The sequence below is a fragment of the Elgaria multicarinata genome, chromosome 23, assembly GCF_023053635.1.
Source record: "Elgaria multicarinata webbii isolate HBS135686 ecotype San Diego chromosome 23, rElgMul1.1.pri, whole genome shotgun sequence".
NCBI lineage: Eukaryota > Metazoa > Chordata > Lepidosauria > Squamata > Anguidae > Elgaria > Elgaria multicarinata.
In genome coordinates this window covers 6,962,581-6,984,193 of record NC_086193.1, presented here as the reverse complement: position 1 = coordinate 6,984,193, position 21,613 = coordinate 6,962,581, and the positions used below count along the sequence as shown (strand labels likewise).

The window sequence follows — 21,613 nt, the reverse complement described above, 5'->3', positions numbered from 1 at the left end:
CCAGATTCCAGCTGGACATCAGGAAAAACTTCCTGACTGTTAGAGCAGTACGACAATGGAATCAGTTACCTAGGGAGGTGGTGGGCTCTCCCACACTAGAGGCCTTCAAGAGGCAGCTGGACAACCATCTGTCAGGGATGCTTTAGGGTGGATTCCTGCATTGAGCAGGGGGTTGGACTTGATGGCCTTGTAGGTCCCTTCCAACTTTGCTATTCTATGATTCTATGAGTGGAAGGAGAATCTTTTCCTAAAAGAGTCAATAAGAATGGAGTAATATTGGTTCCTTAGACCTCATAAGTTTAGCCAAAGTATGGTAAAAGTCGTCTCAGTCCTATGGACTGCGTCTTCGATGCTCAGAAGCCCTCGAACTTAAGAGGCTTCTGAAATTCCTATGCCCTGCCAGACTGAAGCCAACAGAGCGGGAAGAGCGTTTGCATTTGTCCTCCGTTATCCTTTATTTTCTCTAGATAGGCTAGCAAATGGATCCTTTTCTCACTCTCCGAGGTTCATTTCCCAAGGATGGAGAGGCAGCTGGGGCGGTTTACTCTGTGCCGGCTGCATCGGGTGGGGCGGGGCAGCGTTCAGATCTCTGACTCAACCCAGGGACCATGAGATTGCTGTCTTATTCCCAAGGAGCACTGCTATAATAGCCCATATAGTCCACCCCGCACACTCAGGTCCTCTGGGGAGAACTTACTTCAGTCAGCCAAGACTAGCCTGACATCAGTTTCCCAGAGGACCTTTTCTTCTGTCACCCCCAGATTGTGGTATGGCCTGCCGGAGGAGATTCGTAAAATTAACTCTCTGTGTGGTTTTAAGGCAGCTTTAAAGACTAGCCTTTTCCGGCAGACCTATCCAGATCAATGTTAAATCATGAATTTTTAAGATGTATTGATTCCTGTTCTACTGTTGTTCCCCGCCTCGATCCAAAGGGAGAGGCGGGTAAGAAATAAATAAATATATTATTATTATTATTATTATTATTATTATTATTATTATTATTATCATCGGATGCTTCCGTCAGAGTCCTTACGAACTGCCCATGTAGGGTCAATGTGCCTGAGAATCTCCCTCACTATCTTCTTTATTGTCCAATTTATGAAGATTTAAGATCAGATTTGCTATAGAATCATAGAATAGCAGAGTTGGAAGGGGCCTACAAGGCCATCGAGTCCAACCCCCAGCTCAATGCAGGGACTTAAATCTGCCATTTGATTAACTCCTTACTGGGGGACAGATTGCACCAGGTTTCTGAAAAGGTGGCCCAGTTTGCCTTCAGAGCAGCAATCTTAAGGGGAGAAATTTGCGATAAGCCAATCTGTATTGATGAGTAAGCCATTACAGTTGGGTTTTAACATTATTTTAAACTGATGTGTATTTTACTTTTGTTTCGATGAGTCCTGTTTCTTTGTAATGGCTTTTGCTACACAAATAAATTTGAATTTGTTGTTGTATTCCTAAGGAGCTTTCCATGACAATTTTAATAATAATAATAATAATTAATAATAATAATTTTATTTATTTGTTACCTGCTCTCCCTCTGGATCGAGGCAGGGTACGACACAAATAAAAACACCATAAAATACATAAAACTAATTCAAATGTTTAAAACCAGTGCATCATTAAAAGCAGCACACCATTAAAAAAGGCATCTTAATATTCAACTGGGCAGGCCTGCCGGAAGGGATCAGTCTTTATGGCTTTCTTAAATTCCGGAAGACTGTTAAGTTGACGAATCTCTCCCGGCCTGGACCCAAACCATGTAGGGCTTTAAAGGCGATAACCAACACTTTATACTTTGCCCGGAAACTAATTGGCAGCCAGTGAAGGGATTTTAAGACTGGTGTTATTTTGATGATAAAGTGGTGAGATCCAGCAGTATTAGAGCCTAAGGTGGTATAAGCGCTTTCTATCTGGTCCAAAATACCCATTTCTATTATAAACATTCCCTATTTCATACACACACACACACACAGTGTCCCTGAGTTAGCAATGAGTGTAAAGCTAGCCCTAGACTTATCCCAAGGACTGCTGTTTTAATATAATAAGATTAAAATGTTAAACAAGCTTGAGTGGGTATTCCCTTGTTGATTCAGATACAATCCCTAAAAAAGCGTAACAATCTTCCCAATCCAAATATTAGGAAGGGTGCCCTATGGTAAGCAGTCCGCAGCGGGTGCTCGGGGGGGCAGAAATGACCCCTAGACCTCCAGAAGTTCTCCGCCCTGCTTTTGGCAAATGAACTGACGAAGAAAAGGTCCCCAGAACAGATTGGGAATTCTGAAAACAGCTGCCTCTATCCCTGTTCTCTATGCTTCCAGGAAAATGAAAAGTCTCCAAGTCAAAACAGAAAAGCAAAAGATGCCACCTCGGACAATGGAAAAGGTAGACATCAACTCCTGCCTTTTGTTTGCATGTCTGTATCCCTCTTAGGGTGAATTCTGGTAGGTTGCATAAGGGGCATCTCTTGTTTTGCGTTCGGCCATAGCGCTTTTAGTTTCCTGTGGAGGAAGGTCGGTGTTTATCCGCTGGAGAGAGCTAGGCAGGTTCTTCATATTCTTTGTTAGGTTTAGAGAAGGGCAGGAAGATTAATGTGTTCTACCAGAGGGGGAATCAGTTTATCAACTATTAGGATAGACATTCTCCCCTAAAATATTGCATAGGGGATACTGGTTTTATAGGTATTATGTTCGATTTTCCTAATTAAATTGTTTGTCCGTTCATTGGCTTGGACAATATATTGTTAGGACCTTAACAGGAGAGCCGGTGTGGTGTAGTGGTTAGAGTGTCAGACTGGGAGTCGGGAGATCCGGGCTCTAGTCCCCGCTCGGCCATGGAAACCCACTGGGTGACTTTGGGCCAGTCACAGCCTCTCAGCCCAACCTACCTCACAGGGTTGTTGTTGTGAGGATAAAATGGAGAGGAGGAGGATTATGTACGCCGCCTTGGGTTCCTTGGAGGAAAAAAGACAGGATATAAATGCAATAAATAAATAAGTAGTGCAATTGTATACATCTCTACTTAGAAGTAAGCCCCACTGAGTTCAGTGTGACTTAATGCCAAGGGAAATGTGTGGGATTGTAGCCCAAGAATCTTTAATATTGGTAAGCTGTAAATATTACTAACATTTAAAGTTTTAAAAATTACATTAATTTCATTAATCATACTAATTCTACATCTTATTAACTTCCTATGAAATGTTTGCCTCTAACCCATTTTTTTAATCGTATAAAGCATATATTCTGTATATTATGTCACGTTTACTCATTTGTAATTTACTGCTTCTGATTTTTTTTTAAAAAATGGACAGCTTCAATAAGCCTCTTCTTCAAGTTTCTCCGCTTTTCTTGCCCCTGCAGATGGACTAGCTTATTCAGCCTTGCTAAAAAACGAGCTCTTGGGAGCTGGAATTGAGAAAGTGCAAGACCCCCAGACAGAAGACAGGAGGCTGCAGCCCTCCACGCCCGAGAAGAAGAGCCTCTTCACAGTAATACCTGTTTTTAAGATTTGTATCCTGGTTTTTAATATAACAGTACAGTTCAATTTTAAAAAATTGTGCAGTAAAAATTACAATAAAAATGAAAAGCAATAGACAATAATAAGGAACAAATAAACCACAAAACACCCCAAAAATATAAACCATACAAACACAGAGATAATCTTAACACATGCACACCCACCCAAAAACCCCACCACAAACAGTAAGGCGCATAAAACAGGAAGACCAGGCAGACTTAGGACCCATTTAGCTGTGGTATCCAAAAGCTAAAGACAGGCTTACCGTTGAGAATCATCTGCTACATTTCCGAAATTGGGAAAACACAAAACAGGGCCTTTGGGAGAGATGTGAAGTTGTCAAACCAGCTGGAGGAAGATGCTTCTTAAGGTATAATTCTGGCCTGAGGCCCTTCAGGGCTTAGACAGTTAAAATTGCTCCTTTAAATAGAGTCCAGTGGAGTGGATGAATGACACCTTGGGTGTCTGCATTGTCAGTACGCCTGTTTGGGGTGGGGGACCTCCAGTCTAAGGGTCTCATCCAGCCCTCATCCAAGATGCCTTCGTGGTTCTCTCCAGTGAGGCGGCATTTGGCCTCCAAGCCCTGCCCATTAGAGAATCCCTGCTGCCATCTCAAAACACAGCGGGGTGTTGTATGAAGCTTCAGGGACTCAACCATGCAGCACCTGCCCTGATCAAAGGCAGATGCCACCCAGGCAAAGTGCTCTGGTGAAGTCCGCGCCCTGGGGCACTCCTCCAGCCACGGACTTGGTCAGCGCAGCGGCTTCACCGGCAGAGGAGGGCCAGGATCTCTTCTCGATCCTCCCAGAGTGCAGGACACGGAATAACGGGCTCAAGTTACAGGAAGCCAGATTCCAGCTGGACATCAGGAAAAACTTCCTGACTGTTAGAGCAGTACGACAATGGAACCAGTGACCTAGGAAGGTGGTGGGCTCTCCCACACTAGGGGCCTTCAAGAGGCAGCTGGACAACCATCTGTCAGGGGTGCTTTAGGGTGGATTCCTGCATTGAGCAGGGGGTTGGACTCAATGGCCTTGTAGGCCCCTTTCACCTCTACTATTCTATGATTCTATGGTGCTTTCCCCCACTGGGCTCCATCCAGCCCCTTACCCTGATTTCATTACCCGCTCCTTGTTTAGTTGCGCAAACCCTTATCTCGTCATGTGCTGAGACCATACCCTGTCTTCTTTCTAGACACACTCTAGAAAAGCCTGAATTGGACAGCAGGCGATAGGGATTACATAGGTGGGAACACAGAACTGGATGGATCCTGTCACCAAGGCAACGGTTGGACCTGTGGGTGGGTTAGCGTTTTCTGGCTGGCCCCATGGAGGAGGGGCAAGAGGTTCCAGTGCATAATTTCTAAACAGTTGCTGGTGTGAGGCTGATGCTTTCCTCCTCCTCGTCTCTTTAGTACTCCCTCACTACGAAACGGTCCAGCCCAGATGACGGCAACGAGGTCTCTCCATATTCTCTCTCCCCAGTCAGTAACAAAAGGTTGGCTCCCCTTCTGGCGATGTGTGTGTGAGTGAGTGAGTGAGTACGGGGGTGAGGGTTCTCTGGAGCCGTTTTCCTACTCCAGGTTGGGAACTGGGAGGCACTCCAGTTCTGCCAGTGCTTGTAAGGTGAAGGTTGGTGGTGGAGCTGGGCTGAAATCTGCCTCTTGAGAGATGTTGTGACTCCCCCCTCCCTGTTCTCCCTCCCTCCGTCGACCTGAGAGAGCAGAAGGGGGTGGGATTTTATCCTTCTCCTTTTCCAGTTCGCATTTGCCTGGAGACTGGAGAGAGAAGGAATGAAGACATCGTATTTTGGAGATTCTCCTTTCTCTTTTGTTTTGTTCTCCAGCCCCACCCCGATGTATAAAGGGGGCGGGGGGGGGAATGGGACAAAAGTGGCTGGATGTGCTAGCAAGGTGTGTTGGGTAGCCAGAGCTTACCTGCTTTCTCACCACCCACCATATCTGAAAGGCCGTATTCTCCCTTATGAGCCTGCCCGTGCTTTGAGATCTTCTGGAGAAGCCCTTCTTTCAGTCCCGCCATCTTCACATGTGCACTTGGTGGGAACACGGGAGAGGGCCTTCTCGGTGGCTGCTCCGGTGCTCTGGAACTCTCTTCCCGGGGAAGCTAGGCTGGCTCCCTCCTTGATGGGCTTTCGGAAGCCGGCTAAAGCTTCTTTGTTCCAGCAGGCCTTTGGAGAATAATCTGGTCCTCCCTCTATGTTAATGACTTATAATTTTGTTGTGTATTTTAAACGTTTTTTTTTTTTTTACATTTCTTTTCCTAGGTTTTACAATGTATGTTTTAAACTTTGTAAGACCGCCTTGAGGCCCAGTATTGGGCAAAAGGCAGGATACAAATAAATATAATAATAATAATAATAATAATAATAATAATAATAATAATAATAATAATAATATATCCCTTCACCAGCCTGCTGGACTGGTGGCATGGGATGCATTTATGATCGGAGAATCAGGGCTGTGCTTTCTGGAGCCAGTAAATAAAATTTCAAGAAATATTTCTGGAAAAGCAATGGGGCAGCTAGGGAATTTTGGAGCCTGGATGTAATAATATTGTGGGGGTGGGAGTGGGGTAGATAGCCATGTATTAAGTTTTGAAGCACACAATAATCTTGCCCCCCGGCCCCTGCCATTCCATGCTTTAAACTAGGGTGACCCTATGGAAAGGAGGACAGGGCTCCTGTATCTTTAACAGTTGCATAGAAAAGGGAATTTCAGGAGGTTTTGTTTGTATGCATGATGAAATCCCCTCTTCATCACAACAGTTAAAGCTGCAGGAGCTATACTGCAGCTATACTGTGACCAGATTTAAAAGGGGGCAGGGCACCTGCAGCTTTCACTGTTGTGATGAAGAGGAAATTTCACCAGGTTCCCCATATATACAAAGGACACCTGCTGAAATTCCCTTTTCAATACAACTGTTAAAGATACAGGAGCCCTGTCCTCCTATTTAAACTGCTTCTTGCACAGTTACAAGATGGATACTTGGCTCAGCAATACTACAAATGAGAAGGATCTTGGCATTGTTGTAGATCACAAGGTGAATATGAGACAACACTGTAATGTAGCTGCAAAAAAAGCAAATGCTATTTTGGGCTGCATTAATAGAAGTATAGCTTCCAAATCATGTGAGGTACTGGTTCCCCTCTATTTGGCACTGGTTTGCCGTCATCTGGAGTATTGCGTCCAGTTCTGGGCACCACACATCAAGAAGGATGCAGACAAGCTGGAGCGGGTTCAGAGGAGGGCAACGAGGATGATCAGAGGTCTTGAAAGCCCTTTCAGGAGAGACTGAAAGAACTGGGTATGTTTAGCCTGGAGAAGAGAAGATTGAGGGGAGACATGATAGCACTTTTCAAGGACTTGAAAGGTTGTCATGCAGAGGAGGGCCAGGATCTCTTCTCGACCCCCCCCCCCGGAATAATAGGCTCAATGACAGGAAGCCAGATTCCAGCTGGACATCAGGAAAAACTTCCTGACTGTTAGAGCAGTACGCCAATGGAACCAGTGACCTAGGAAGGTGGTGGGCTCTCCCACACTAGAGGCCTTCAAGAGGCAGCTGGACAACCATCTGTCGGGGATGCTTTAGGGTGGATTCCTGCAATGAGCAGGGGGTTGGACTCGATGGCCTTATAGGCCCCTTCCAACAACACTATTCTATGATTCTATGATACATTCCTGATCTGTTGGAACAGCTAAACGTTTTGCCAACTGATTAAACAAAATATTTCAGAACATGCATTTTTGCATTTTAAACTCAAAAATAGCACTGCAATTTCTATAGGAATAAGATGGAGTTTGCTTCTACACTTGCCACTCTCTGGGCAGTCATTTAACGGGTGTGTGAGTGTGTGTGGGGGTAAGTTGTAGGTTCTGAAACGCTGGCCCCAAGGTCCATCCTTAGCTCCATCACGGAGGAAAGCCCTCCCCATGTGACCACTTGCAGCTAACCAGCAATATTTACTCTGTCTGTGTGGGTCTAGAGTAAGAGGGGAGAGAGAACGTTCCTTCCCTCAAACAGCTAAATGTTTTCAGTAATGCCACTTAACAATGGTTTCAGAAAGTATTCCTACACATTGGCCCCTTTGACACTTTTAAAGATAATTTTCGCTTTCTCTGTATCTGTAGGAAGTGATACTCCCAAGCTCTGGGATATATTTGTGGAAAGAACAGCTTTTCCCTTTTCACATCTCTTTCTCCCCCTCCCTCCGTCCCCCCCTCCCGCAAAACAACAGCCAAAAGTTGCTACGATCCCCTCGAAAGCCAACGAGGAAGATCTCGAAGATCCCCTTTAAAGTTCTGGATGCCCCAGAACTGCAGGACGACTTTTACTTGAATCTGGTGGACTGGTCGTCTCTCAATGTCCTCAGTGTTGGCCTTGGAACCTGCGTCTACCTCTGGAGTGCCTGCACCAGCCAGGTAAAGGGGCGGAGAAGAGGGGGTATTAATTTCTTCTCACAATGTGTCCCCCCCCCTTTCCTTTCGAGGAATTTGTGCCGTACACAATTTCGCACGGGGGAGGTTTCTGAATTGATACTGAGTGCCCTTTTATCAGGGCCTTTGTAGGGCTTCCTTGCTGTTTCCTGTTTCTCTGATCTCTCCTTGTTTGTTTTCAAGGTGACTCGGCTCTGTGACCTTTCTGTCGAAGGCGATTCCGTTACCTCCGTGGGATGGTCGGAACGGGTCAGTATTTATTTATTGCCTTTATATACCGCCCCATAGCCGAAGCTCTCTGGGCAGTTTACAGAAGTTAAAAACAGTAAACATTAAAACAAATATACAAAATTTAAAAGCATAAAAACACAGTATTCTTATAAAAACAGCTATTCTGGGGTCCGTTAATTAAGGGTTCCTGCAGCTTTAACTGTTGTCAAGAAGAGGGAATTTCATCAGGTGCTGCATGCATACAAGTGACACCTGCTGAAATTCCCTTTTTTACACAACTATTTAAGATTCAAGAGCCATGTCTTCCTTTTCATATGGTCACCTTAAGCTTCAGTCCCCATTTAAATTCAGTCACCAGTTAAAGGATATTAACTGAGATGCTTCTCCCAGAGTAGAGGATACTGGTCTTGGGGGACTATTTATTTATTTATTTATTTAAAACATTTATATCCCGCCCTATATCATTAAGATCTCAGAGCGGCGTACAGATAAAAACATACAGTACAAAACAATAAATATGCACAGTTAAAAACAAATTAAACCATGTGTTAAAAACAAATTAATTTGTTAAAAACAAATTAAACCAGATCAAATTAGGCTAGTGACCTGACCTGGCACAAGCGCATGCCGAATTTGTGCGAGAAGAAATACCACTTAATTCCCCCCCCCCCTTCATTTTGTACACACACAAAAAGCTACAGCAAGAATTATGGGCTCTGGTGACTTGCATGAACATTACGTAGAATGCAATGCATTCCTGGCAAATTGTCTATAAAACCTTAACTGCTCTGTTAGTGAGAGGAGAGTGAATAAATGCCTATAATCTTCAGAATTGTCTAGAGTGGTGCTGTGGATTGCAGAGATGAAGGTCAGTTCCAGATTCTGCAGCTATTACTGTATTTTTATCTGTGAACTCTTATGTCTGTCTCTTCTGCCAAGACTCTTGTTCATGCATTGGTTATTTCTCGGTTGGACTACTGCAACCTTCTTCTCACTGGCCTTCCTTCTTCTCACATCAGTCCGTTGGTTTCTGTTCACCACTCTGCCGCTAAGATCATCTTCTTGGCTCGCCACTCTGACCACTTACTCCACTTCTGAAATCTCTTCATTGGCTTCCAATTCACTTCAGAATCCAATATAAACTTCTCCTGTCGACCTACAAAGCTTTTCACTGTCTAGCTCCTTCCTATCTCTCCTCTCTCATCTCACACTATTGCCCCGCTCGTGCTCTTCGCTCCTCTGACGCCATGTTTCTCACCTGCCCAAGGGTCTCTACTTCCCTTGCTCGGCTTCGTCCATTTTCTTCTGCTGCCCTTACGCCTGGAACGCTCTTCCAGAACATTTGAGAACTACAGGTTCAATCGCAGCTTTTAAAGCTCAGCTCAAAACTTTTATTTTTCCTAAAGCTTTTGAAACTTGATTTTGTTCTGACTTTTATACTGCCTGTTTTGTGCATTCTCTTCCCCTCCTTATTGTTTTATTATGATTTTATTAGAATGTAAGCCTATGCGGCAGGGTCTTGCTATTTATTGTTTTACTCTGTACAGCACCATGTACATTGATGGTGCTATATAAAATAATAATAATAATAATAATAATAATAATAATAATAATAATAATAATAATAATGTCGTGTCCTGTTTTTGCTTAGGGTAATTTGGTTGCGGTCGGGACCCACAAAGGTTTTGTACAGATTTGGGATGCCGCAGCAGGAAAGAAGCTGTCTATGCTGGAGGGTCATACGGCTAGAGTGGGTAAGGAAATGCAAGAACAACAATAGTGTAAACTGTAGCCTTGTACCTAGGTGTTTATGGGTCCTCTTCCATCTTGAGTACTAGTTTTTCTTCTTTCAATAATGGGTTCTTATGCTGATGTTGCAGGCACCTATTACTTTTAAAAAAAATTAGGATCAACTAAAATAATAAGCCAAGTTTTTGAATCTCATCAGGCTGGACGTTGAGAATATTTATCCACACCATTCTCTGAAGATTTAGAGTATTTTTATCCCACGCCTCAGCCAAAAAGGCTCTCAGCGCGGCTTACAATTGGTCAGTAAAGGAGACAGTCCCTGCCCTCAGGCTTACATTCTAAAAAAAGACACGACACACAAGGAAAAGGGGGTGGGGAGGGAAGAGGAAGAAAAAGAAATGAAGGAGACTGTTCAGGCTGGTGGGAAGGCCCTGCACCGTCCTCTCATCTCCCAATGGAGGGGCAGACCCACAGCTCCTTCTTCCCCATAGGGTCAAGATGACAGTTAGCCCTGGGGATGGTGTTTTCCAACTCAACAGCTAGCTCATTACTTTGTGACATTTTAGTTGGTCCTAAGTTGTTGTTTTTTTTAAAAAAAACACAACACTACTGCCAATTAACAGTATCACTGTGGAGAAAGAAAATCTGGGACATAGCAATAAACGAAAAGTTGACACCAAACTTAAGAACACATAGGGCAGCCTTCCTCAACCTGGGGTGGTCCAGATGTGTTGGACTGCATCTCCCAGAATGCCCCAGCCAGCTGGCTGGGGCATTCTGGGAGTTGTAGTCCAACACATCTGGAGCGCCCCAGGTTGAGGAAGGCTGACATAGAGGGATAAAGAAAAGAGATACTTTCAAGACAGACTGGCAAAAATATATAGACTACATGAAAAAGGAATCAAACAGAACAACTTTGGCAGAAGCCTATAGAATTCTGTGGGACTCTTAAAAAAACTAGATAATCAACAATCTTCCTGAAATACTTTGTCGGACTTGTCACAATTAATGGGATACTTCTATTTTGTTTATTTAGTGCTGTGATTTGATGTAATTGTCCAAGTCTTGAGAGGGAACGGGGAGGGATATAGAATAAGTATTGGATGTGTATAGTTTTATGTTTTATTTTTGTTTTTTCTTGAGTTCAGTGTATTTAATAATAATTAAAAAGAGGGGAAAAGGGACCACTAAGGAAGGCAAACTTGATGTGGTCCAGTCTGGCATAGCTATGTTAGATGTCTGCGTAACCTTCACCAGTAGAACTGAGATGATGCATAAACCATGATGTTGGATTCTTGGAAACTGCAAACTCCAGCTTGTCTGCGTCCTTCTTGAATTGTGGAGCCCAGAACTGGACGCAATACTCTAGATGAGGCCTAACCAGGGTCGAATAGAGAGGAAGCAGTCCCTCACGTGATTTGGAAGCTATACTTATATTAATGCAGCCCAAAATGGCATTTGCCTTTCTTGCAGCCATATCACACTGTTGGCTCATATTCAGCTTGCGATCTACAACAATTCCAAGATCCTTCTCGTTTGTAGTATTGCTGATTGACAGGCCCCGTTCTTTCAGCCTCTCTTCATAGGGCTTTGTTTCCAGACCCCTGATCATCCTGGTTGCTCTCCTCTGAACACATATAATGAACAATATAATGAAGGTTATAGTACATACAAAGCTGCAAACGTTCCACACCAGCTTTTAGAGTTCAAGCCGGTGACAGATACACCATCTAGTTGGTAATAGTTGGTTTGGAAAGGCAAGGTTTCTCAACCTGGTTTTGAGGACCTAGAATCTTTTGGTATCTTCATAGTTGCAGAAGAGCTCCCCTGGTAATCATCCTTGTGCAGTGTTATGGTCATCAGCCAGTCCTCTTTGCTGAGATTTCTCTTTTTGCGAAGAATTAGGAGCTTGCTGTCCTCACAGACTGGATACCACATCATACTTGGCCAAGTATTGCTGTGCATACTTGGCTCAGCAATACTACAAAAGAGAAGGATCTTGGAATTGTTGTAGATTGCAAGCTGAATATGAGCCAACAGTGCGATATGGCTTCAAGAAAGGCAAATGCTATTGTGGGCTGCATTAATAGAAGTATAGCTTCCAAATCACGTGATGTACTGCTTCCTCTCTATTCGACCCTGGTTAGGCCTCATCTAGAGTATTGCGTCCAGTTCTAGGCTCCACAATTCAAGAAGGACGCAGACAAGCTGGAGCATGTTCAGAGGACGGCAACCAGGATGATCAGGGGTCTGAAAACAAAGCCCTATGAAGAGAGACTGAAAGAACTGGGCATGTTTAGCCTGGAGAAGAGAAGATTGAGGGGAGACATGATAGCACTCTTCAAATACTTGAAAGGTTGTCACACAGAGGAGGGCCAGGATCTCTTCTCGATCCTCCCAGAGTGCAGGACACGGAATCACAGGCTCAAGTTAAAGGAAGCCAGATTCCGGCTGGACATCAGGAAAAACTTCCTAACTGTTAGAGCAGTACGACAATGGAATCAGTTGCCTGGTGAAGTTGTGGGCTTTCCCACACTAGAAGCCTTCAAGAGGCAGCTGGACAACCATCTGTCAGGGATGCTTTAGGGTGGATTCTTGCATTGAGCAGGGGGTTGGACTCGATGGCCTTGCAGGCCCCTTCCAACTCTACTATTCTATGATTCTGTGATATCCTTCCCTTTGCAATATTTATAGAAACATTTGAATTTCGTGAAACAGAACATTTTCTATAAGCCGGCAAAGTGGCAAACCGTGATAATTTCAAAAAGTGTCCACAGGTTTGGCCGCCACTGTATACTCCAACTCATCCGGAAGGCACCGTGTTGGAGAAGGTTGCTCTTTCGCAGTAGCTCAGCCTGTGGTGGCTGTAGAGGCAGAACTGAAGGATTCCTGCTAACAGGAGGGTTATTTTGACACCCGCGCTAACGTGCGTCGAACTCAAATGTTTCAGGTGCTCTGGCATGGAATGCAGACCAGCTATCTTCTGGCAGTCGGGACCGGATGATCCTCCAGAGAGACATCCGAACTCCTCCCTTGCAGTCTGAGCGGCGTCTCCAAGGTCACCGGCAGGAAGTGTGTGGGCTGAAATGGTCGACAGACCACCAGCTCCTGGCATCTGGCGGGAACGACAACAAGGTACGGCGGCCAACATCTGTTCTGCCCCCTGCTGCTTCAGAGTGGCTAGGGTGGACCTGGACAGGGTGCCGCCTCTCTTTGATGCTATGCATGTGGGGCCTGCTCAGTGCAGGAATTGCATTGAGCAGGGAGGTGGTGGGCTCTCCCACCCTAGAGGCCTTCAAGAGGCAGCTGGACAACCATCTGTCAGGGATGCTCTAAGGTGGATTACCAACAACACTATTCTATGACATGAGAGCACTCTCCAAATCCTTAAAAGGTTGTCACTCAGAGGAGGGCCAGGATCTCTTCTCGATCCTCCCAGAGTGCAGGACACGGAATAACGGGCTCAAGTTAAAGGAAGCCAGATTCCGGCTGGACATCAGGAAAAACTTCCTGACTGTTAGAGCAGTGCGATGGTGGAATCAGCTACCTAGGGAGGTGGTGGGCTCTCCCACACTGGAGGCCTTCAAGAGGCAGCTGGACAACCATCTGTCAGGGATGCTCTAAGGTGGATTCCTGCATTGAGCAGGGGGTTGGACTCGATGGCCTTGGAGGCCCCTTCCAACTCTGCTATTCTATGATTCTATGAAGCTCTCGGTTTGAGGATCACCTCTCACCTTTACTTATTAGGTAGTCTAAGGAAAGCCACTGCCTCTGCCTCAGTCTTCCCGGTCTGCATTGTGGGCATAATAATATATTGACCTACCTTACAAGGTTGTTGTTACTGGCAAGGAAGTGTACATAAAGCACTACATTGATGATGATGATGATTCAAGAGGCAGCTGGACAACCATCTGTCAGGGATGCTTTAGGGTGGATTCCTGCATTGAGCAGGGGGTTGGACTCGATGGCCTTGGAGGCCCCTTCCAGCTCTGCTATTCTATGATTCCATGATTCTATGACCTCTTTCAGCCCCATGGCCCTTCTCAGGGGTTCCGTTCTAGGGATGCCCCCCGCCCCCCAAAGACCACCATAGTTTTGGTGATAGGTTTTACTGCCACTAGCTAATGGCTCATCTACACCAAGCAGGATATTGCACTATAAGACTAGTATGAAAGCGGTATATAAAAGGCAGGAACCCCACCACGCAGAATATAGCGGTATGAAAGCGGTATATAAGGATACTGTTTTTTTTTATGCTTTTTATGTTTTTAAACGTTGTAGATGTGTTTTTAATGTTTACTGTTTTTAACTTTTGGAAACGACCCAGAGAGCTTCGGCTATGGGGTATAAATGAATATAAATAAATAAATACTATGTGTCAATGGGCCCCGACAGTTGTCAGTGCACTTCTATACCGCTATAAAGCAGTCGTGTGGCTCCTGTCTTTTATATACCGCTGTCATAGTGGAATATCCTGCTTGGTGTAGATGAGGCCTAAGCCTTACGAGAGGCCTTTCGGCCTTTTAGAATGAGGCAAAGCCCTGAGCTGAGTGTTCAGGGGAAACGGATGGGACTGGCAGACGGGAGAGGATCTGGCGTGCCCCAGAGGGCAGGATTGGGACCTCCAAGTGGCCAGGATTTGTCCCTCGGGCCTGAGGTTCTGCACCCTTGCTGTCAGGTGTGGGGTAGCCTGAACAGGCATGGCAGCGGGAGCAAAAGAATATGGGGTGACTTAAGGCAAGAGGTGTGTGTGTGTGTATGTGTGTCTCGTTTCCATCTTCTTTATTTTAAGGTATTTCTATCCTGCCTTTTGACTGCATAGCACCCAAGGCAGCTGACAGCTTGTTGCGTAAAACAGTGTCTTCATAAAAGCTAAAGGATCGTGTACCTCAATTAAGATTTTTGTTCGACTGTGTCCACCGCCAGTGGGAGGTGGGGGCTTCCTTGCTTGCAGTGCCCAGGCTGTGAAACAGCCTTGCCCAGGAGGCGCATTAGGCCTCTCCTTGAACCTTCCAAAAGACCTTCAATATTAGGGTGACCCTATGGAAAGGAGGACCGGGCTCCTGTGTCTTTAACAGTTGTATTGAAAAGGGAATTTCAGCAGGTGTCGTTTGTATGCATGCAGCACCTGGTGAAATTCCGTCTGCATCACAACAGTTAAAGCTGCAGGAGCTGTGCCCTCTTTTGTATCTGGTCAAGAGGGCAGGGCTCCTGCAGCTTTAGCTGTTGTGATGAAGAGGGAGTTTCACCGGGTGCTGCATGTGTACGAAAATGACACCTGCTGAAATTCCCTTTTCTATACAACTGTTAAAGATACAGGAGCCCTCTGCTCCTTTTCATAGGGCCACCCTATTCAATCTTGATTTTGAGTTCTTGACTCTGTTGTGGATGACGTGTTTGTGCTTTCTGTTGCTCTTAAAAGCATTAGGATATTGTTTGAATGTTTATTTCTAGTGTTGTGTTTACTATTGTGTGCCGCTTTGAGGGCACTTTGGGGTGGAAAAGCTGCTTATGAATATTAATCTCAGTGAAATAAATAACCCACAGTAGAGAAAACTGGAAACCATTAGAAAAAGTACCAAAAATTCTGGAGTGAAGCAAAGACCAAGAGCCGCATGAATTCTGTTAATAGTGGATCTATTAGCACATAATTGTTTTATTTTATTCTTCCGCATCCTTCATGGGCAGGATCCTATCTGCCCCCACGCTAGCAGCACAGCAGTAACCAGCAGAGCCTGAAAAAACCCGAAACAAGTAGCAACACTCATTTCTGGAATGCGGCCGGTCAGAGAAGCACTGTTGACCTGCCCTCTTCTGGAAATGCGCGTGGCCACTCATTTCAGTGCTCATTTTGGGAACCGTTTCCGTTCCAGAGGATGGTTTATTGTTTTATATACATGCAAACAATGTGTAAAACTAGTGACCAATTCAAAGCTGCCTTGAATTGCTCTTAATTTAAAGGCAGGGTAAAAATTAGGGCTGTGCAGGGACCCCCTCGATCCACCTCGGAGGCCAATTTGGAGCCCCCGAAGCAACCCCGATCTGCCTGGGGCTGTTTTGGAGGCTGCCAGAGACGACTCGGACTTTTCTAGGTGCTGTCTGCGTGGTCGGCACCCAGAAAAGCCTCCATTTCCCCACTTACCTGCTGGCTCCACTGCCTCACTTCGGCTGGCTTCCGTCGCTGGCAAAAATAACCGGGCCGCACGTGATTTTAAAATTTATTTATTTATTTATTTAAGCATTTTTATGCTGCCATTCAGCCAAAAAAGGCTCTCACGGCAGCTCGCAAAAGTATTTCTTGACAGTCTCTGCCCACAGGCTTACAATCTAAAAGACATGACACAAAAGGAAAGGGGATTGGGAAGGAGGAGGAGGGGGGAAAGGAAAGCAAATTCAGGCACTACAATCTTAGTTGCAAAGTCCAGCAGTTATAGTTGGCAGCAGGAGGGAGGGGGCTCTCAGCTGGAGCTGGACCCAGGCACGATGGAGAGGTGCCTGGCTGCTGCTTCCTCCCTCTCTGGTGGCCTCTGCAGTGACCGTTGGTAGGAGGAGGAAGGGGGCTCTCAGCTGGAGCTGGACCCAGGCACGATGGAGAGGTGCCTGGCTGCTGCTTCCTCCCTCACTGGTGGCCTCTGCAGAGACAGTTGGTTGCAGGAGGGAGGGGGCTCTCAGCTGGAGCGGGACCCAGGCACAGTGGAGAGGTGCCTGGCTGCTGCTTCCTCCCTCACTGGTGGCCTCTGCAGAGACAGTTGGCAGCAGGAGGGCGGGGGGGCTCTCAGCTGGAGCTGGACCCAGGCACGATGGAGAGGTGCCTGGCTGCTGCTTCCTCCCTCACTGGTGGCCTCTGCAGTGACTGTTCACTGATTTTAAGACATCACAGGGCCTCTGAGTTATTAGTACCTCTATGGCCACCATAGTTTGTATGGGTAAGGCCTGCCCGGTGCTGCTCCGAATCAGCCCAAGGCAACCCGAAGCTTCAGAGCCAATCAGCTTCGACTTTGGGGCATCTTGGGCTGAGCCAGAACCGCCTCGGAACCGAGCCGAAGCGGGCCAAATCAGCCCGCCTCGGCTCAGATTCGGTGCCTCGGCCCGAGGCAGTGCACAGCCCTAGTAACAATGCCCAATTTCAAACACAAGTTGCAACAATTAGAACAAAGCAATAATAATAATAAAAAAAATCCAGCATAATTAAAGCCAGATCCAAAAGCCTGGGTAAATGTCTTTCCCCCCGCAAGTGGTGTTAGAAAGACATCAGATAAGATGTCAGGCTAGCCGGCCTGGGCAGAGCATTCCACAGGTGGGGGCAGTGGGAGCAGTGCTACAACTGAGGAAGTTCTCTTTCCCAGACGCCTCTCCTCCAAAGGGGAGCGTTAGAAAGGGCAGCCCTGGAGTGGCGGCTTACTTGGCCCACACCTGTCTGCCGCTGTTGAAGCATTTATTTATTTATTTAGAATATTATATATACCGTTCCCCATTGAAAAATTTCGGAGCGGTGCACAAGATAAAATGAAAATAAAAACAGAATAAAACAGTTAAAACAAAATTTAAAAGAAGCAAAAAAACAGAGATTCAAGGCTGCATATTAAGGAAAGGCTTAAATTGTTTGCCAAAAAACACACCCTTTTTGGAGGGCTTTAACTAAAAACAGCGCGAGACTACTATTTAAGAGTCTGCAAACCCTACTCCCACGGCTTGTGCTCGCACACGGCAAAAATGAAACTGTTCCTCTGAGGAAGTCTCGCATGACGAAACGGGATTAATACCGGATGCCTGTCACTAATAATAATAATAATAATAATAATAATAATAATAATAATAATAATATATTTATTTCTTACCCGCCTCTCCCTTTGGATCGAGGCGGGGAACAACATTAGAACAGGAATCAATACATCTTAAAAATTCTTGATTTTACATTAATCTGGATAGGCCTGCCGGAAAAGGCTAGTCTTTAAAGCTGCCTTAAAATCACACATAATTTTACGAATCTCCTCCGGCAGGCCATTCCACAATCCGGGGGCGACAGAAGAAAAGGTCCTCTGGGAAACTGATGTCAGCCTAGTTTTAGCTAACTGAAGTAACTTCACCCCAGAGGACCTGAGTGTGCGGGGCGGACTGTATGGGAGAAGGCGATCCCGCAGGTAACCTGGACCCAAACCATGTAGGGCTTTAAAGGTAATGACCCACACTTTGTACTTTGCCCGGAAACTAACTGGCAGCCAGTGGAGTGATTTTAATGTTGGGGTAATATGCTCACCTCTAGATGTACCGGTGACCAACCTGGCTGCCCTATTTTGAACTAGTTGACGTTTCCGAACTAGGTACAATGGTAGCCCCATGTAGAGCGCATTGCAGAAGTCAAGCCTTGAGGTTACCAGCGCGTGCGCTACTGTCTTTAGACCTTCTGACTCTAAGAAGGGGTGTATCTGGCGTATCAGCCGAAGCTGATAGTAGGCACTCCTGGCTGTCACATCTATCTGGGCTGTCATTTGGAGCGACAGAAAAACAACTATGAAAAACAACTTGTATGTTTCATTGAGAACTCACCTATTTAAGTGTGTAGAATCCAGACTTGAGATATAACCAGCTAGGGGACTTAATTGCCCTACAAAGAACTTTGATTCGTGTTGTAGAAAAATAATGTATTTTGTACTCAGTTGTGTGCTTTTTTTGGGCGTTGCTTGTTTCTGGGCTTACTTGGCGCACCTGCTCCTCCTGCAGCACCCCTGCTCTGAAAGCCAGGTGCTCACGAGTCTGTCTTGCTTCCCCAGCTCCTCGTCTGGAATCACTCCAGCCTCAGCCCCGTCCAACAATACACGGAGCACCTGGCGGCAGTCAAAGCCATCGCTTGGTCCCCCCACCAGCACGGGCTGCTGGCCTCAGGGGGCGGGACGGCGGACCGCTGCATACGTTTCTGGAACACGTTAACCGGGCAGCCCCTGCAGTGCATTGACACTGGGTCGCAGGTGTGCAACCTGGCCTGGTCGAAGCATGCCAACGAGCTGGTAAGGACTTTTAGCTGGAGCAAATGAGGCTACTCCGCCTCAAAGGTGAAGGGCAGGAGGGAGGCTCATGTGGTGTTTATTTTCAGCAGAGCACTATTTATTTATTTACCTAATGGAACGCCTCTCCCGACATGAACCTCCCTGTACACTACGCTCAACATCTAAGGTCCTCCTCCAGGTTCCTATCCCGAGGGAAGCTCAGAGGACGGCAACCAGGGAGAGGGCCTTTTCAGTGGTGGCCCCTCAGTTTTGGAACGATCTCCCTGATGAGGCTTGCCTGGCGCGGACATTGTTATCGTTTCGGCGCCAGATCAAGACTTTTCTCTTCTCCTAGTCATTTAACAGCATATGCTGAGTTTTTTAACTGAACCCAGAATAGTTGTTTTAAACGGATATTGTCTTGTTTTTGTTTGTATTTTATTCTTTTTATGGTTTAAAATTTTGTATATTTGTTTTTTAATGTTCACTGTTTTTAACTTTTGTAAACCGCCCAGAGAGCTTCGGCTATGGGGCGGGATATAAATGTAATAAATAACAATAGCAACAATAGTTTTATATTGCCCACCAGCCAAGGCTCTCTGGGCAGTGCACGATTAAACAACATGAAACAAGTATAGGTAAAAAAAAATGTAATTTTTTATTTTATTTTCTACAATACTTGAACATACAGCATTACAATTAAAGAAAACAACATACTACATGAATGTTGAATAAATGTTGAATACATAATATCATATCTAAATAACATAATCAAACTTAACATATAAGTGCACCCCCCACCTCGGGATCTCATTCCTGATTCCAAAATCTCATACTTTCTTCTGCTGGCGGTTTCCCACTTCCGTTAGAAAACACAGATATTAGGAACTGTTTCCAAATTCCTTCAAAATCATTTGTTTTAGCTATACCTCTTCTCCATTTAATATTACAAGTCAATTTATCATTAATAGCTATATCCCATACTTCTTTATACCATTCTTCAATAGAATATTCCCCTTGAATCTTCCAGTTCCTAGCTACCATCAATCTTGCCGCAGTCAGCAAATTCGTTATCAATTCCTTAATTTCTTTTTTACATTTTAAATCTTCAAATAGTGACAGTAATGCAACTTTTGGTGTTCGTTCTATCTTCATTCCCACAATTTTTTCAATCTCCAAAAACACCATCTTCCAAGTATAGGTAAATTTAAAAACATTAAAAGTTAAATGCTAGATCTCTTTCTTCCTAGCTGTGACCTTAAGGGCCTTTTCTCTGCAGGTGAGCACGCACGGATACTCACAGAACCAGATCCTGGTCTGGAAATACCCATCCTTGACTCAGGTGGCAAAACTCACCGGGCATTCGTACAGAGTCCTCTACCTGGTGAGCATTCTCCTCTTTTTGCATTAAAAGTATGCACTGTCGCCTGTAGAAAATGATGTTCTATGTTGGCGAGGGAAGGGCGTGTCTCCCTTGCAGCAACTCCCTCCTCCCCGGTAACATTTCCCGGCAGATTCTGTTCACATTCTGTTCACATTCTTCCCTTCTCCAGGCAATGTCACCTGACGGGGAGGCCATTGTAACCGGAGCAGGGGATGAGACGCTGAGGTTTTGGAATGTCTTCAGCAAAACTCGCTCCACCAAGGTAAAAATGGGTGGGCGGGCATTTGACTGGTGTGGGGCGGATGAGGGTGAGACCACGACACACACCTGTCACAGAAATCTAGTCCGTTCCTTCCGTTTTAGCGAGATGAGGACCATTGTAGAACAGCCTCCTTGATTTTGGGAGGGTTGGCAGGGACAAAGCAAGTTCTGAGGCCGGACCTCGCTGCTCTCTTTCTGGAACACAGGATGACTATCAATTTCTGCCACCTTCTGGTGAGCAAACAGCAAAAAAAAGGGGAGGGACCCTCACAGTGAAACTACAACTGTATCCTTTGAAAATCATCAAAGGAAGGGGCCTATACGGCCATCATGTCCAACCCCTGCTCAATGCAGGAATCCACCTTAAAACATCCCTGACTGATGGCAGTCTAGCTGCCTCTTGAAAGCCTCTAGTGTGGGAGAGCCCACGACTTCCCTAGGTCATTGCTTCCATTGTCGTACTGCTCTAACAGTCAGGATGTATTTCCTGATGTGACTGGAGCCCATTATTCCATGTCCTGCATTCTGGGAAGATCGAGAAGAGATCCTGGCCCTCCTCCGTGTGACGATCTTTCAAGTACTTGAAGAGAGCTATCATGTCTCCCCTCAGCCTTCTCTTCTCCAGGCTCAACAAGCCCAGTTCTTTCAGTCTCTCTTCATAGGGCTTTGTTTCCAGACCCCTGATCATCCTCGTTGCCCTCCTCTGAACACGCTCCAGCTTGTCTGCATCTTTAGCTACAACCAGTTGTGCAAAGAAATGCTTTGTAACCCCAATTTGGGCTCACCCGGGTTTTGACATTAAGAATAAAGCAGAAAACAAAAACAAATTAAAGGAAAGAGGGGCCTATAAGGCCATCTAGTCCAACCGCCCACTCAGTGCAGGAATCCACCCTAAAGCATCCCTGACGGATGGTTGTCCAGCTGCCTCTTGAAGGCCTCCAGTGTGGAAGAGCCCACCACCTCCCTAGGTAACTGGTTCCATTGTCATACTGCTCTAACAGTCAGGAAGTTTTTCCTGATGTCCAGCTGGAATCG

General features: G+C 45.6%; 1 protein-coding gene across 1 annotated transcript in view; it reads left to right on the top strand.

The window, feature by feature from the left end:
• The window catches only part of FZR1 (fizzy and cell division cycle 20 related 1), a 34,011-nt gene that overhangs the window by 8,980 nt on the left and 3,418 nt on the right, over positions 1-21,613 (top strand). The window contains exons 4-13 of the mRNA XM_063146962.1: positions 2,322-2,385; positions 3,360-3,487; positions 4,931-5,013; positions 7,771-7,954; positions 8,153-8,218; positions 9,852-9,954; positions 12,900-13,084; positions 18,721-18,954; positions 20,213-20,317; positions 20,487-20,579. Of these exons, the coding sequence (XP_063003032.1) occupies positions 2,322-2,385; positions 3,360-3,487; positions 4,931-5,013; positions 7,771-7,954; positions 8,153-8,218; positions 9,852-9,954; positions 12,900-13,084; positions 18,721-18,954; positions 20,213-20,317; positions 20,487-20,579 (1,245 nt within the window). The remainder of the gene's footprint in view (positions 1-2,321; positions 2,386-3,359; positions 3,488-4,930; positions 5,014-7,770; positions 7,955-8,152; positions 8,219-9,851; positions 9,955-12,899; positions 13,085-18,720; positions 18,955-20,212; positions 20,318-20,486; positions 20,580-21,613) is intronic.